Genomic DNA, 15,596 nt, shown 5'->3' with positions numbered 1-15,596 from the left:
GATGCGGCTTCAGCACCTAGCACAGACCTGAATACCTAGCTTAGCTCAGGGCTCAAGGGACTATCAGTTGTGGGAGGGGTGGGGTGAGAGGGTTTGATAATGAGCCCTGGAGCCCTGGGAGGGGGCAGGGATAACCGAGGAGAGCGGGAGACAGACAGGGAAGCGAGGGGCGGGGGCGTTAGGCAAGGAATGACAGCCGCACATTTCACAGCCAAAGAAGGAACTTGGCCCAGAAAAGGCAAGTAACTTGCTTAGAATCATACAACGTATTCCTTAGTGGACAGTCAAGGAGGTTCTCCTTCCTGTGCACTTGTCTAGACCCGGCCAAACCACGACGTTCACGGAGTCTCCGCCTCTGTCAGAACTTCCCAGAGTTAGGGTCAGGTATTGGGCCCGTTAGGATCCCTTTTGGGCAGGGCGGTCGCTGAGGTCGAGCTGTTCAGGATAAGCTGCGGATGGAGAAAGATAACGGTCTCTCATTTCTGACCACCTCCTCTAAGACAAAGGCGGGGGACCCTGATTGAGGAGGGTTGTATCTGGGGACCTAATTAAGTTTCCGTTCTAAAACGGGGGAGTGGATCGCCTCGGGGCAGAGCCCCTGCCAGGGAAAGGGCTGCCGGAAGGGTGTGTGACGGGGGTGAGCTGGCATGTGGGGAGGAGGGAGCGCCTCTCCTGGGAGCTGGACCCAGGAGCTCAGTGTCCCATCCAGCTCAGCGATTCGAACGACTGCCCTCCCCCCGCTCCCCATCTCCAGGACCTCGAAAGTCCGGAGTCTCCGCCGAACCAGAGGTCACCCGCACCCTGTGCAGGTCGTGCAGGTCTCAGCGCCCAGCCTCTCTGCGGGGGTTCCTCGAGCCCCGCCCGGTGTGGGGGGCAGTAGGACCCAGGGGCCGGGTGAAAGCCCGCAGAGGGAGGGGCGGGAGCCGGGGCGGTCTGGGGGAGGTCTTTGGCTTTTTGTGGCGGAGCCGGGGCGCCCTCCGGAAGCTTTTCCAACTTTCCAGAAGTTTCTCGGGACGGGCGGGAGGAGGGGAACGCCATATATAGACCTGGGGAGCCGGGAGCGGCGGAGAGTGGAATCGGTCCGCGGCTCGAGTGGGTCTCTAGTCCGGGGCCAGCCCGCCCGGCCCAGGTGAGGGCGGGGGGCCGGCGAGCATGCAGCCGGCGCCTTGGGGGGGGGGGGTGCTCCGGAGAGTGAGAGGGGGTGGGAGGCCCTCGGGGAGGGGTTGGGGGCCAACGCAGAGCCCCCGAACTGGAGGCCCTGGCACCCTGGGAGCTGCTGGAGCGTTTGGGATCCGGAGCCCGGGGGTAGATGGTGATGGCCGAGTGAGCCTGTAGGGGTAGGGCGGGGCGGGGAGTCGGAGCAAAGTGAGGCTGGGGCAAAGTGAGGAGTTCTACAGAAGTATGGGGCAGGGGTTGCGATGGCAGAGAGGAAACAGTGGGCCTGGGAGCCAGGATGCTGGTACTCGCCTCTGTGCGGGAACCAGAAGGGAGAAGATGGGGTCTGGGGCCCTTTCCAGCTGGGGTAGGAGGCCAAGCCAGCTTTACGGTTAATGGTGCCTCCACCTCCGGGGCTGAGGCCCAGGGGTCATTAGGGGTGGGTGGACCAGCTCCTGACGGGCTTGTTGGGGGTGGAGGGGGGCCTCCTGAAGGTTGGAAAGGAGGTGAAATAGTCTAGGCTCTTCTCAGGGGGGTGTGTGTGTGTCTTGGGTTCCCCACAGTTTGTGAGGGGTCACCAAAGGTTGCTCCTTTTCTGATCTGCAGCCTGCATCGGTAGATTTGGCACCTAAAGAAAGAACTTGACCAGCACCTTCTCCCCCACCTCCTTCCAGAACGGGGTGGGGGGAGGAAACAGCTGGGTCCCTATTCCCCCACCCAGGAGGGAAAGGTTAGCTGACTAGAAGGCACTCTTAACTCTGTCCACCTCCTGGTTCTGGGGGTAACTGCAGGGTTAAGGGTACTACTTCCAGAGGCCAGGGTTCCCTGCCCCCAGCCCAGGGACATTCCTGAGGTGGCTGGAGTGGAGAAAGAATGAAACCACTTTCAGTAGGGCCAGGAGGCCCGGCCCCTCCTCTTCCCGTTTCCGTCCAGCATGTCCCTCTGGGCTATAGGGCCCGGATGGAGGCCGGAGGAAAATTAGGGGGCCTTGGTTCCCTGGAAGTCTCTGGCTGGTACCACACCCTCCTGTCCTCAGATGGTTCATCTGCCCATCCCCCCTTCCTGAGGCCTCCGGATCTGATCCACTCCTTTTGTCTCTGGTCGCTGGGATTCCCAGAAGAATTTTTTTTTAACTCGCTGTGTAACAGGATACCACATCCTGGCTTCCTCAGGGGGCTCTGTGGGTGCTTCTGGGAGGAAGGAGCCCTGAGCTAGGAGGCCTGACCCCCACTGATCCTGTGGGACCTGGGGTGCCTCCCTGCCCCCTTTCTGGCCTCAGTTGCTCCCACTGCCCAGTGAGGTGGACAGCCTCCAAGGTCCCTGTGGATCTGGGACTGGGTTAAACCTTTTTTTGTGCTGCGGGAGAGTCCCATTTTGGGGCTTAGGCCTTACAGGGCCCTCCGTCACCAGCACCCACCCCAGCTCTGCCCTATCCCACCCTCCTCATTCTTCTGTTTTCTTTCAGAATGAAAAAGGCAGGCATTGACCTCCCTCTGAGGCAGTTTCAAGGTACTTTAGACTCCCTCAATTGTTTGAGATCCTCTCTTGTGGACCCCCTGAAAATTTGCTACCCTTCCCCTCTTAGAGAAGCCCGGAATCCAGTCTCAGCCGAGTCTGGCTATGGGTACAGCCCTTGGCTCCTGTCCTTTGTGGGACTGTAAATTGTCTAACCATGGCCTCGGGCCTGGGATTTCTCTGTGGCAACGTGGGCTGGGCTCCTGGGCTGCGGGAAGCTGGCTTGCTTGCCATGACTTGTCTTCCTCTGCCGTGACTGCTGCTGGATTAACAAGGCAGCCCTCTACACAGCCACGGATCTCCCTGCAGAGCCAGATGTGCCTACTCATAGCCAAGGCCAGGGAGCCCCTGGAGCACCCCTTGGGTCCTGAACCTAGGCCTCCTGCTTCCCAAGCTGGAAGCCCCCCTCTGCTGGCGGATGCAGATAATTCCGTTTCCAGCCTGCCACGTCACCTAGAGCCAGAGTGGGAGCAGGAGCAGGAGCAGGAGCGCAGCTCTGTGGCTGCCTGAGGAATCCCAAACTAGTCATTTGGCGCTTTCTTGGAAGGCCCCTCCCAGTCCTTTGAGGTCCTAGTTGGCTGTGGGTGGGGGCTGTCAAGATGGTGTCTGCCACGTGGCGGAGCTGTGAGCTGGGCTCCTTGACTTTCTTCTAATGAGTTGCTCGTGGCCTCTGCCCAGGTTCTGTGCTCTGGCATCACAGCTGTATGAACTAGTGTTGGCTTTTTTATAGAGTGGCCATATGTTTGTTGTCTTGGTATAATCATCAGTAGTGCTTCATTTCATTTTCTTAGGTGTCCTTGTTTGTGCAATAATCCTATGGTCATTCTGCTTTTGAGGCTCCAGGCTTGGTGGGGAAGGAGCTAGGGCTGGGAGGAAGGCGGCCTGGGCCCTGGGATAGATGATCTCCCCAGTCTGGACTCTCGGTAGGGTACAGGTCTCTCTGTGCCTTGCCTCCCTCCACCCCATCCCTCTCCCATGCATTTTTTGCTTTCCCTTTACACCGTACCTTCAAAGAGCTGGCAGCTGGACCTGCCCTGGTTCATAGGGTAGCTATAGTGTGGAGTCTTCCCAGAAACCCGGGGCTCCTACAGACAGGCCTGCAGGATCTGTCCTGAGGGTCCTGAGGGTCTTCCACCAGGATTCCGAATTTGCACTTTCCGGACAGCCACCAGATGGGATCTGCCAGAGCAGTGGGGTCCCAGCCTCCACTAGAGTTCTTCCTACCCTTCCCTTTGCCCTGTCATCTCTTCTGTCCTGCATGAAAGTAGGGGGGATGTATCCCATGTAGAGAGACTGTCCTGGTTGGAGGCCCCAGAGAGGCGAGTGAGGCTGGTTTTAGGGGCCACTGCTACCACTGTGGTTTGAGAGGGGTCTTGCCCACCCTGAAGCCATAGAGCAGAGGGCCTGGGTAGCAGTGACTGTCAGATGGGAAGGCAGAATGGAACCTGAGGTAGACCCAGCTTCCTGCAAACACACATCTGGCCAGCCTCTGGTGAAGGGGAGGGGGTGTCATTGCTCCACTGAGCTGTGACCTACCCCTCCTCCAGTATCCTTCCTCTCAGGAAACCTACCTCGCACTCAGCTTGTGCCTAGGCCTTCACGCCAGGGACCATGGAGAGCTGGGCAGTCCTGTTCCTGCTAGGACACAGGCCTTGGGCATGGAGACCTAGACCCCGACAGCGTGGAAAATGGGGACCAGGGCTGAGCAAGGAGGTGACATGCAAGGGCACCGTGGGGCGAGAGAGTGGAGCATCTGGGCTTCCCCACTTAATGAGTGAGCTAACCAGTGACTCATTAACATCCCAGGGCAGAAGGAAAGGCATGGGGGGAGGAGCAGGCCTTCGTCTGTCCCAACAGGACATCCTTTGCCCAGGCACCTGTGTTTCATGCAGACCCTCAGTCGATCTGCCACTTTTTGCCACTGGGAGAAGGGCCCTGGGGTGGTGTGAGATCAGAGCTAATCTTTATGCAAACTGAGGACCCTGAGTCTGGCCGAGTGGCCCTGGTTTCTGTTCATTCAGGAATAGCTGAGGCCTATTGTATGCTAGGCGCTGGAGATACACAGGGAAACCAGACTGGCCAGATTTCCTGTCTTCCTGGAGGTCACAGTCTAGTTAGGCATGGAGGTAGTGCATAATGAATGCCTAAGACTGAGTGTTGTCAGTACAGCCTTAGAAATCAATTGGGAGGAGGTGGTGGCTTGCTAGAAACGCTGTTTTGGATGAGGAGCTCAGAGAGTGGGCCTCAGAGAGTGGGCCGAGTAAGACCTCAGATCTGGGCAGCTCTGAGTTAGGGCTGGTTTCCTCAGAACTTGGGGCTTTCTTGCTCCCATCTGCAGGGGACTTGGTGGCTGCCTGAAAGCTGGGGATGGTCATCAGGGAGGAATACCCTGGGTTTCAGGCCCACCCTCTCTGCAGCCCTCACAGGTCCTTCGTGGTGCATACCATCCGCCTCCCAGCCATGCGCTTCCTCCTGCTTACCAGCACTTGCTGCCTCCTGGCCATGGCCCTGGCCGCCGAGGTGAAGAAGCCGGCAGCCCCAGGCACGGCAGAGAAGCTGAGCCCCAAAGCGGCCACACTGGCTGAGCGCAGTGCCGGCCTGGCCTTCAGCCTGTACCAGGCCATGGCCAAGGACCAGGCGGTGGAGAACATCCTGCTGTCGCCTGTGGTGGTGGCCTCGTCCCTGGGGCTCGTGTCGCTGGGGGGCAAGGCTGCCACGGCGTCCCAGGCCAAGGCGGTGCTGAGTGCAGAGCAGCTGCGTGATGAGGAGGTGCACGCGGGCCTGGGCGAGCTGCTGCGAGCCTTCAGCAACAGCACGGCGCGCAACGTGACCTGGAAGCTGGGCAGCCGCCTGTATGGGCCCAGCTCGGTGAGCTTCGCGGAGGACTTCGTGCGCAGCAGCAAGCAGCACTACAACTGCGAGCACTCCAAGATCAACTTCCGCGACAAGCGCAGCGCCCTGCAGTCCATCAATGAGTGGGCTGCGCAGACTACCGATGGCAAGCTGCCTGAGGTCACCAAGGACGTGGAGCGGACTGATGGCGCGCTGCTGGTCAACGCCATGTTCTTCAAGCGTGAGTCTGGGCAGGGGTGGTGGCTGCAGCTCTGCAGGGGCCGCCTAAATGCCTGACAGGTGCCAAGTGGAGGGCGGAGGTGGGTAGTGGCTGAGCTGGGGGTCCTCCTCCGGAAGGTATTCTCCATCATATGGAAACAGCCAGGCCCTGACTGTAGAGACCCATAGCTTCTGGCAGTGTCCTAGGGCCAGCACCCCAGTCCCCCAAAGTGGGGGAAGCATGTACTCCAGGGTGTGGGTGCTCAGAGGGGAACGGGACTGCTGCTGAGCCCCAAAGACTGGAACGAAGGCGTGTTTCCCAAGCCGGGGCCTGTTTCTGACCCTGTTCTGCCTCCCACTACAGCGCACTGGGACGAGAAGTTCCACCACAAGATGGTGGACAACCGAGGCTTCATGGTGACCCGCTCGTATACTGTTGGGGTTACGATGATGCACCGCACAGGTGGGTGCCTGGTCAAGTAGGGGGCCCAGCTGGGGGTGTGAGGGTGCCTGAGGCCTGGCCCGCCCAGCGGCCTCCCTGCTGTTCCCTCAGGACTCTACAACTACTACGACGACGAGAAGGAGAAGCTGCAGATGGTGGAGATGCCCCTGGCCCACAAGCTGTCCAGCCTCCTCATCCTCATGCCGCACCACGTGGAGCCCCTGGAGCGCCTGGAGAAGCTTCTGACCAAGGAGCAGCTGAAGATCTGGATGGGGAAGATGCAGAAGAAAGCTGTTGCCATCTCCTTGCCCAAGGGGGTGGTAGAGGTGACCCATGACCTGCAGGTGAGGGGTGGCTCCGCTTGGGGGCTGCAGGGCCTGCAGGAGAGGGGTGCTTGGGGTGCCCATTTGTCTGCTCAGCAGGGCTGTCCTGAGCCTCTGGATGCCCAGGCAGGACTGGGCGCTGCTGGGGAAGGAGGCACAGAACCTGTCCTTGGGAACTTGATGATGATCTCAGTAGCTAAATATAATGGGGCGCCTGCTGTATACAGAGTACTTTATATATATTAAACTTTTCATGCTCAAAACAGCTTCATCAGGTAGGGCTATTAAGCTCCTTACAAATGAGGAATTGGAGGCTCAGGAAGGTTAAACAGCTTCTCCAGAGTCACACAGATGGTGGCTTAGGCGGCTGGTGCCAGGCCGTGCCCTCAGAGAGTCTGAGGTGCCCCCAGTGACGGCCTGTTCAAGCCCACCTCAGACGCAGCAGTAAGACTAACAATGGCTGCGAGCTGTGTGGCACTAGCCATGACCGGAACCCAAAGCCACGTCCTCAACAGTCTTTTCCCCTTGTGACCACCCTGGGTGGTGGCCCATGGCTCCGAGAGAAGCCGGGACTCGCTGAGGTCACATTGGCTAGTCAGTGGTGGAGCTGTAGTTAGTTCTCAATGTGAAAACTCAGAGTGGCCTTGTCTGTCCAGAGAGACTTCTTTATGTACTCAAAAGAGGAAGCTTTTATCTCATTCCTGCCTTGGATGCCAGAAAGGGTTCCTTGGCAAGCTTCTCCCTCACAGGATTGATTCAGAGTCACTGCTGATGCAGTGGACAGAAAGCTTGAGACAAAATGGGGCACTTGTGAGACTGTACTGTGGATTGAGCTGCACTTTCCAGACACGGGCCATCCCTGTGTCCTGAGCCTGTCCTAGGCCCTTCCCAGCTCCTCCTGTAGTCACTGCTACCTGACTCTATTGTCCCCCTTTCTCTCATGTGTCTTCTTAGCATCCTGAGTGGACACACCTGTCCAGCGGGTACACAGAGTTGGGAAATGGGAAGGGTGTAACTTGTATAGGGTCACTGGGACTGGAATCGCTGGCTGGGCCTGGAACACCTGCCTCAGGACTCCTGACCCTCAGGACCCCAGGTCAGGTGCCCATTTGGTCCTGCCAGCGAAGTGGGCTGTTCCAAGGCTGCCAGGGACTCAGATGGCAGCCCTCCATGGCTGTGATTTCCTCGCTGAGAGCCAGGGAGGATGTGGGACCGGGGCCCTGCTCTGGGAGAGCTCTGAGTCGGGGGCCAGAGACAGGCCCAGGCACTGAAACAGAGCGAGGCTGGGGTGCTGAGTCGCAGGGAGGCAGGGCTGCAGTTTCGGGGAGAGGGAGGGCTTCCTGGAAGATGGGGTGGTGAAAGCTCCTTACCGGGCTGCGTATCGGCCATTGAGACACCGTTGTGGGCGCTGATGGTTCAGTGAGGCTCTTGGAAAGGGAGACGGCTGGAACCTGCTAGGGGGTGAGGCTACAGTGCAAACACAGTTCACGTGTGAAAGAGCTTGTACTTGGCTTCCAGGGCCTCTGCAGAGCCATGGAAGGTGTGTGTGTTGGGGGTTGGGGTGTGCATGTTTGTGGGGCTGTGTTTTCTTTCTATGGAAATATATTAAAAATAGAACAGCATAATGAGCTCTCCTGTATCCATCATCCTGCTTCAACCCTCATTAACTCATAACCAATAAGGATTCACCCAAACACACCCATTCCTCCCTGGTCAGATTATTTTGAAGCAAGTCCCAGGCATCTGTCACTCTGGACAGGCTTTAACTCCCAGGGTTAGCTATCCTTAGATTAGTCTTCCTCATGTTTGAGTGTGCCAAGAGTTACCTAGACATTTTATTGAAGGTTCCTGGGTCCAGCCCTGGAGACTGTGAGATAGTGGCTATGGAAGGGAGTGGGTCAGGAAATGTATGTTTCCTATAAGCTCCTGGGTGCTGCCCACAGTGGCGTCCACAACCCCTGCTTTGAGAAGCACTGATCCGGATTGCTTGGCAGGACCAGGGATAAATTCTTCCCTTTTCCCAACCTCAGTTTCCTCATCTTCGAAGTGGTGATTAGAAGGTTTTGGAGGGTTGTCATGAGAGTGATGAGGCCATGGTTCAGAGGGCCCATGTCATGACCAGCACACAGAAAAGGACCAGGAGGGGAACAGACAGCATAGGAGGTGATGGGTGGTATGGGCGGAGGGTGAGGGTCTAGGAGCCTTGCCCAATGTGACCTCACCTGGTACCTCCCTTCTCCCACAGAAACACCTGGCTGGACTGGGTCTGACTGAGGCCATTGACAAGAACAAGGCAGACCTGTCACGCATGTCAGGCAAGAAGGACCTGTACCTGGCCAGCGTGTTCCACGCTACCGCCTTCGAGTGGGACACAGAGGGCAACCCCTTTGACCAGGACATCTATGGGCGTGAGGAGCTGCGCAGTCCCAAGCTCTTCTACGCTGACCACCCCTTCATCTTCCTGGTTCGAGACACCCAGACCGGCTCCCTGCTGTTCATTGGGCGCCTGGTCCGGCCCAAAGGTGACAAGATGCGAGATGAGCTGTAGGGCCCCAGGGATGGCAGGAGGTAGCCCAAGGCTCCTGAGACACATGGGTGCTATGGGGGGTAGCTGAGGTACCGACCTTGGATGTGCCATGGGGTGGGGGTGGGAAAACAGAGCAGGTTTCCTGGGTGTCTAAGCAGATCTTCCCAGGCAGAATTGACTGTCTGGATGTGGGCCCCCAGATACCATGATGCTGAGCCCGGACACCCCACATTCTGTGGGCCCTGGGGCAGTTGGCGTGTCCTGCCTTCAGCATCCTGGGATTAAGCCTGCCTCAATCAGTGTTCATATTTATAGCCAAGTGCTTTCTCATCTGTGAGACGGAATCGAGCTAGGGGGCTTCAGCCCAGCCCTGTGGAATGGGGACCCTCTTTTCCTGACCCTACCATCACCTCAGCCCTCTCTCCAGCTCTATTCCAGTCCACTCCCAATTCCCCTCTAAAATAATGAGGTGCTGCAGCCCTGGGATAAGCACCCCCATGATGGCCCTGGCCCCAGAGAGAGGGCTCAGGAACCTGCTCATGGTGGGGGGCACTCATGGGCAGACTCTGATCAGGCATCATGGGGATGAACTTTTTTTTTTCTCCTTTTGTAGATGTTCAAAGGTGGGGAGGGCAGGGGGGAAATGAGCCTTTGTTGTTGTCAAACCAAGAATTTATTTGTACAATTTCTTTTTCAATAAAACTTTTCCAGTGAAATTTTGTTGGAGGTTGGAGGGTGATTGGATTTGAGATTCCCAGGTCATTCTTCCCAGAGGACAAGGGCTCCTTCTGTGGAGCTAGGGCCCATCTCAGGCCCTGAAATGCCAGCAGATAACCGCAGGGCCGGTGCACCCTGACTGGGGAAATTGTCTTGCCTCTGGCTTTACTGGAGAGGTGGCTGCGGGGCAGGAATGGTAGTGCTGGAGCCCAGGGCGTTCCAGACTTGAACACTTGATATAATTTTATCCAAACCTCTTAGCAGCTTAGATAGGTAGGAATTACCCCTGTGTTAGTGGTGGGATGACTGAGGCTGAAGGAGATAACCTGCAGAGACCCCCAGCACAGCCAGGGGGCTGAGCTGGAATTGCTTCTAGTACTTTGGCTAGCTCCCGCTCCGTGCCACCTAGGAAGGGCAAGAGGGGACCTGGCCAGATTCTAAAGGTGTGTAGCCTGCTTACGGTCTATGTATGTCGTCCCGCTTATTCCCCACAATAGCCCAGTTAGGCGGGAGTGATCATCCTAATGATCATCCTAACCCTACAAGCACAGCTCAGGGATGCGCAGAGACTAGACAAGGACTCCAGGACCCAGAGTTCAGCCTGCAGCAGCTCCCTCACCAGCTGGGAGCTTGCAGGAAAGGAAATCAGGCCTTCGGATGGGGGAGCGGCAACCCCCTGACACAAAGGGGGCCCTGAGGCCATTTGTTGCCATCTGGGCACATCCCGGGGGGTGGTGAGAAGTCTGTGCTCCCGCCTCACAGTGAAGAGTGGAGTTGCTGGCATGGAGGGTGGCAGGTAGGTGGCAGAGGGGGACAGGTCAAGGGCAGGCTGGGGCCGAATGCCAGGACAGTGCCTCCAGTGGCCCATCCAGGCCCTGTGTGAGCTTTCCAACGGAGGCCATTGGAGGGAGGTCCTGTCATTCTCACCATGCTGGTTGTTAAAGTCGCCGAGAGAGGACTGCTCAATTGTGAGGGTCTTGAGTGTTGGGCAGGTGTGGGGAGATGGGGATTAACTTTCTCCTGAGTGTGGACTATGGGTCTGGCCCTGCTGTGGGTGATCTCATTAATTCTACAGAGTTTCCCTAAGGGGTAGCCACTACTGTCCCATGTTACAGATGAGAAGACTGGCTCAGAGAGGTGAAGTGGCCAGCCCAAGGCCACCCAGCAGGTCAACGACAAGGCCTGGCCTCTATGGAAACACAAGCCTCCTGGTTGTGGAGGAGAAAAGTGGTGGACAGGCATGACTTCCACACTCCACAGTCACCAACAGGATTCCCTGAACCCCAAGGATCCCTGTGATCCTACACCTATGGAAGAGGAAACAGACCCCAGCTGAGACCTCCTTGAGAGCAGGCCCTGGTCTGCCTGTGTCCTGCCGCATCCTAGACCTTGCACAAGGCCTGGTACAGGGGAGGTGACTAACAGATGCTCACTCAAAGGACGTGGCCCAGCAGATGCCCTGGTGCTTGGCGGCTGAGGCATCAGAGCCTGACAGATCTGACCTGTGGTCCTGCGACCTGGCTTTTCCCTGGCACGGTGGCCTCAGGATTCTGAGAGGAGGAAGTCAGGAGCTAAGGCCCTGGGGCCTGGCCTCATATCACCTCCTTCACATTCTGTCAGTCAAAGCAAGTCGTAAGGTGCCCAGATCCCAGGGGTGAGGCACACGTTCCACCTCTTGACTACAGGAGCAGTAAAAGCTGGGTGTGCTTGCAGGCTACCTGCCAGAGGCAGGCGTTCTCATGGCCCACTCACTCCCCTTGTCTCCAGTCCCACGGCTGGAGTTCCATGCTCACCTGCCTCTGGGGGCTGGCCCTGGAGTCAAGTCTAGAAGGAGGACGTGTGCACACCCAAAGCATTGCAGGACTTTGCTAATTCCCATTAGCACAAAATCTGGAAAACATAGGTGGGAACGTTTTCTGTGGGTGCTAGTCCATGGAGGCAGAAATATCATTTCATCAGCCTAAATTAACTAATTAATCAATCGATTAATTCCATTCATACTTAACCAACTGAGCCACCCAGGCATTCCTGATTTTATTTGTAATATAGGATACATTTACCTGAGGTCCTAGATTCAGTGTTCCAGTTTGGGCAATGAGGGCTGGTTTTCATTGTTGACTTAGCTTGTTGGCTGAACCCCAGATTTAATTGGGACCTGTGCTTTATTGATGCTGAAACGCCAGGAATTTCTTGCTTTAAAATAGAGGAAGGGGCACCTGGGTGGCTCAGTGGGTTAAGCCTCTGCCTTTGGCTCAGGTCATGATTTCAGGGTTCTGGGATCGAGTGCCGCATCAGGCTCTCTGCTCAGCAGGGATTCTGCTTCCCCTCTCTCTCTGCCTGCTGCCCTGCCTACTTGTGATCTCTCTCTCTGTCAAATAAATAAATAAATAAAATCTTAAAAAAAAAAAATAGAGGAAGGAACCCAAAGACTAAGGGAGGGAGGAAAGCTGAGGTGGGTTTACCAGGTGTGACCCACTCACATAGCCCCTAGCCAAGCTCCACACTCCTGAGTTCCTATTACGGAGCCTGTAGGAAACTCCCTTCAGCAAGATGCTAGGAACTATGTTAGCAAGGGGAGTGTCTTTAAACACGATGTGCTGCTTGTTCTCTGGAAGCTAAGGATGCTGGCGGAGCATGCTGCCACAGAAAGGGGCTCCATGATTTCAGTGGAAATGTCGGGGCCCCGGGGAGCAGAGCACACGCAGCAGCACTTGGCCTTCTGGAACATCAGAAGTCAGGCAGTGATCGGAAGGGTCTAACTTACCCTAATTTACGTATCTTCAGCAGAGGTTAATTGTTCAGAGGCCAAATAGGACCAAAGGGACCAAACAGGCTGTTTCTAAGTCCTTCATCTGTAGAACAGAAGCAACAAAACAGTAAACAGACAGACACTTACCTTTCGGGCTATGGGAGCCTGACTGGAGCCACTATGAGAGAGAGCTTCAGTTCTCCCCAACCACCAAATCTTTCCCGGGCCATTTGCCAGAGAACTGTGCTCTGTGAAGGGAAAATAGCCTTTTCAGGGGTGAGCAGACGTTGAGTCTATGTAATGCTAATCTCTGAGGACACAGAGAAGCACTGTGCAGGGGCTCAAGTGGACCGAGCGGTCACTGGAGTTTAGACCCAAGTCCAGGCTCACGGCACCCAGTGAGACGCTGGACCTGTCCTGGAATTATTCTCTTAGTTTCAGGGTTAACAATAGAAATTTATAGGTGGGGGGCGCCTGGGTGGCTCATTGGTTAAAGCCTCTGCCTTTGGCTCAGATCATGATCTCGGGGTCCTGGGATTGAGCCCTGCATCGGGCTCTCTGCTCAGCAGGGAGCCTGCTTCCTCCTCTCTCTCTGCCTGCTTCTCTGCCTACTTGTGATCTCTGTTGAATAAATAAATAAAATCTTAAAAAAAAAAAAAAGAAATTTATAGGTGGAATTCACGCATGACTCTCCAGGCCTATGAATAAGGGCCATTCTCCTAGAAAAGGGACGAGTGAAAACTCCTGGAATGTCTGTTTCCTTCTCACCAATCAATAGCTTGAAACAATGGTTCGACTCCAGGAGAATCACAGAAATTTGTGCCGTCATCAAAGACTCCAAAGTGGCAGGGATGGTGTCTGTACTGTGTCCTTTAACTTGCCGGCATGGTCTGTGCAGAAGGCATGGGGCTCAGAGAGTGACAGGGAGCCATCAGTGGCTTGCTCAGATGAGGATTCCAGTTGTAGCTGCTATTCGAGGTGTGGATTTTATGTGCGTGTGTTTGTGTGAGCAAATGTACATATTTTTTGTCACTTGATGTGAAACTTTCTGAAGCTAATTTTTTTCTCTTCCTCTATGGAGAACACCAGAAGCAGTCTTCTTTCTCTTGGCAGAGACAGCAGGATAGCTCTCTCCTCTCATCTTGAAACCCATCGAGTTGCTGGTTCTCAGCTATGATTTAATCTTTGGGGATTTTGATTGTCCTCCCAAATGACAGGATAGCATCCTTGCCTGCTCCATCGACTATAGCATGTTCCTAGGACTTGGAGAGTAGAAAGTAGCAGGTGCTTCAGATGCACTGATGAGGCACAGATGTGCTGAGAATGGGAGATAAATCCCATAAGAACATAAATCCTGCCCCCCGAGTGAAGTTTCTGGGTGTTCTGTGGTCAGGGTTAGTGTTAACAACTCTCCATAGAAACAGAATTAGTAGAAGATACAGACATATGTGATACAGATATAGATATAAATGTCTGTAGATAGATATAGATATAAAGAGATTTACTGTAAGGAATTGGTTCACATAATTTTGGAGCTGAGAAGCCCCAAGGTCAGCAGTTGGCAAGCCAGAGATCTAGGAGAGTCAATGATAATAGTTCCAGTCCAAGTTCGAAGGCCTGAGAAGCAAGTGAGTAGACGGTGTAAATTCTAGTCTGAAGGCAGAAGACCAATGTCTTCGCTTGAAGACAATCAGGCAGAGAGCACATTCTCCCTTACTCAGCCTTTTGTGCTAAGCCAGCCTTCAACGGATTAGGTGAGGCCCACCTGCCCTGGGGAGAAAGTCTGCTTTGCTCAGGCCACAGATTGAATTGTTAATCTCATCCTTCACAGACACACACCCAGAAAAATGCACTACCAAGTCACCTGGCACCCTGTGACCTAGTCAAGTGGACACATAAAATTAACCATCATATCCCGCGAAGGGAAAGAAAGAAAGTACCCTTGTTGGGCTTCTGTGTGTGTGGGAGGCAATCTCTACCACGATTTGGTGAGCCGCTCTGAGTTTACTGAGTTGCCTGTAAGCTGCTTCCAGAGCAGGAGAAGACTTCTGGGTGGTCCAGGCGGAAGGGAAGGCAGCTCTTCCAGGAGCTTCGATGACCCCAAAGGGATTCTGGTTATCTGCGGCCAATGAGGGTGGTGTTTGATCCCTGATAGAAGAACCGTCTAGGATTTAGGAGCAAATCCAGGCTCTCCTTGGTGAGCAATTTTCTTCCTTTCGAGAAAGAGCTCTTGGCTTGTTGCTGGGCCTACCTGAGAATGGTCCCAATGGGTGGGAGGCCAGGTAATTATTTATTACCAATAAAGTAATTGATGACTGTCATCCACAGTCATCGCTTTTCTCAGAATACTTGAGGTGTGTGGGCTCAGGGATCGCTCTCTGGGGTGTCAGTCAGCATCAGGGTGAAAATATACTCTGTTTCTCTCCCTTTTCCTCCTTCATTTCCTAGAATCAGGCTCCTGTTTCTTCCACTCCAGAGATTCTGTGCCAAGCTCGCCAGTGATCTCTTTACTGCAAGTGCAATGGGAATTAAAAAAAAATCATTTTGAAATAGGAAAAATTTTAAGCATACATGAAAGTTGAGAAAACAGTATAATGAACTTCATCACAAAACTTCAACATGTACTGACTTCTTACCCATTTGGTTCAGTGGACACTTCTTAACCCATATGGGAGGGAAGCACTCATGGTCTCAGATCCTGTAGGCCCCTTCTCCCCTGATGCTTTCCTGGAGGCGACATTCTTTTCTAATTTTCCTCTGACCTCTCTGCTGCTTGGCAGGCTCCCCTCAGGGGCTCCTTCCTCTCCTGTCCCTTAAATGCTGGTGTTTCCCAAGGCTCTGTCTTAGACCCTCCTCCTCTCACTTTCCACACTCTGCCTGAGTAAACACACCCTCTCTTGTGGCCTCACATATCTTTCCAGGGCTGGGGAGACCCAAATTTCAATGAGGTCCCCATCTCTGCCTTTATTCCAGAGCCCCGTCCAAGGCTGAGACCCCTACATCCAGGATTCTCCTAGACACCCCTCCCCAACTGTCCCACAGGTGTCTCCCATTCAACATGTACCAAACGGAGTCCACCCTCCTGCCCCAGTCTGCGGTCAGTTGCCTGGATTCCTG

The 15,596-nt window shown here is 55.0% G+C and overlaps 1 protein-coding gene across 3 annotated transcripts; it reads left to right on the top strand.

Annotated features, from left to right (window-relative positions):
- The first annotated feature begins 279 nt into the window (after positions 1–279).
- On the top strand, positions 280–9,729 carry SERPINH1 (serpin family H member 1). 3 transcript variants are annotated; one of them, XM_059188687.1, is made up of 6 exons: positions 959–1,129; positions 2,621–2,664; positions 5,088–5,743; positions 6,086–6,184; positions 6,275–6,507; positions 8,732–9,729. In XM_059188687.1, exons 3-6 carry the CDS (start codon positions 5,131–5,133, stop codon positions 9,032–9,034), a joined length of 1,248 nt encoding a protein of 415 aa, XP_059044670.1. In that variant the 5' UTR covers positions 959–1,129; positions 2,621–2,664; positions 5,088–5,130; the 3' UTR covers positions 9,035–9,729. The 3 variants fall into 3 exon arrangements, with proteins under 3 accessions (XP_059044678.1, XP_059044670.1, XP_059044662.1); XM_059188695.1 differs by lacking the exons at positions 959–1,129; positions 2,621–2,664 and adding an exon at positions 280–384; XM_059188679.1 differs by lacking the exon at positions 2,621–2,664 and having other exon boundaries at positions 960–1,129.
- The last annotated feature ends 5,867 nt before the right edge of the window (positions 9,730–15,596 follow it).

The sequence above is a fragment of the Mustela lutreola genome, chromosome 1 (assembly GCF_030435805.1).
Source record: "Mustela lutreola isolate mMusLut2 chromosome 1, mMusLut2.pri, whole genome shotgun sequence".
Classification (NCBI taxonomy): domain Eukaryota; kingdom Metazoa; phylum Chordata; class Mammalia; order Carnivora; family Mustelidae; genus Mustela; species Mustela lutreola.
This window is presented reverse-complemented; position numbering and strand designations above follow the sequence as displayed.

What these genes read in the sequence shown, in the direction of transcription:
- SERPINH1 (XM_059188695.1), top strand. Translation starts at nt 5,131, where the DNA reads ATGCGCTTCCTCCTGCTTACCAGCACTTGCTGCCTCCTGGCCATGGCC. An exon ending in CAACGCCATGTTCTTCAAGC is followed by an intron (nt 5,744 to 6,085) that starts GTGAGTCTGGGC and finishes CTCCCACTACAG; the next exon opens with CGCACTGGGACGAGAAGTTC. An exon ending in AGGTGACCCATGACCTGCAG is followed by an intron (nt 6,508 to 8,731) that starts GTGAGGGGTGGC and finishes CTTCTCCCACAG; the next exon opens with AAACACCTGGCTGGACTGGG.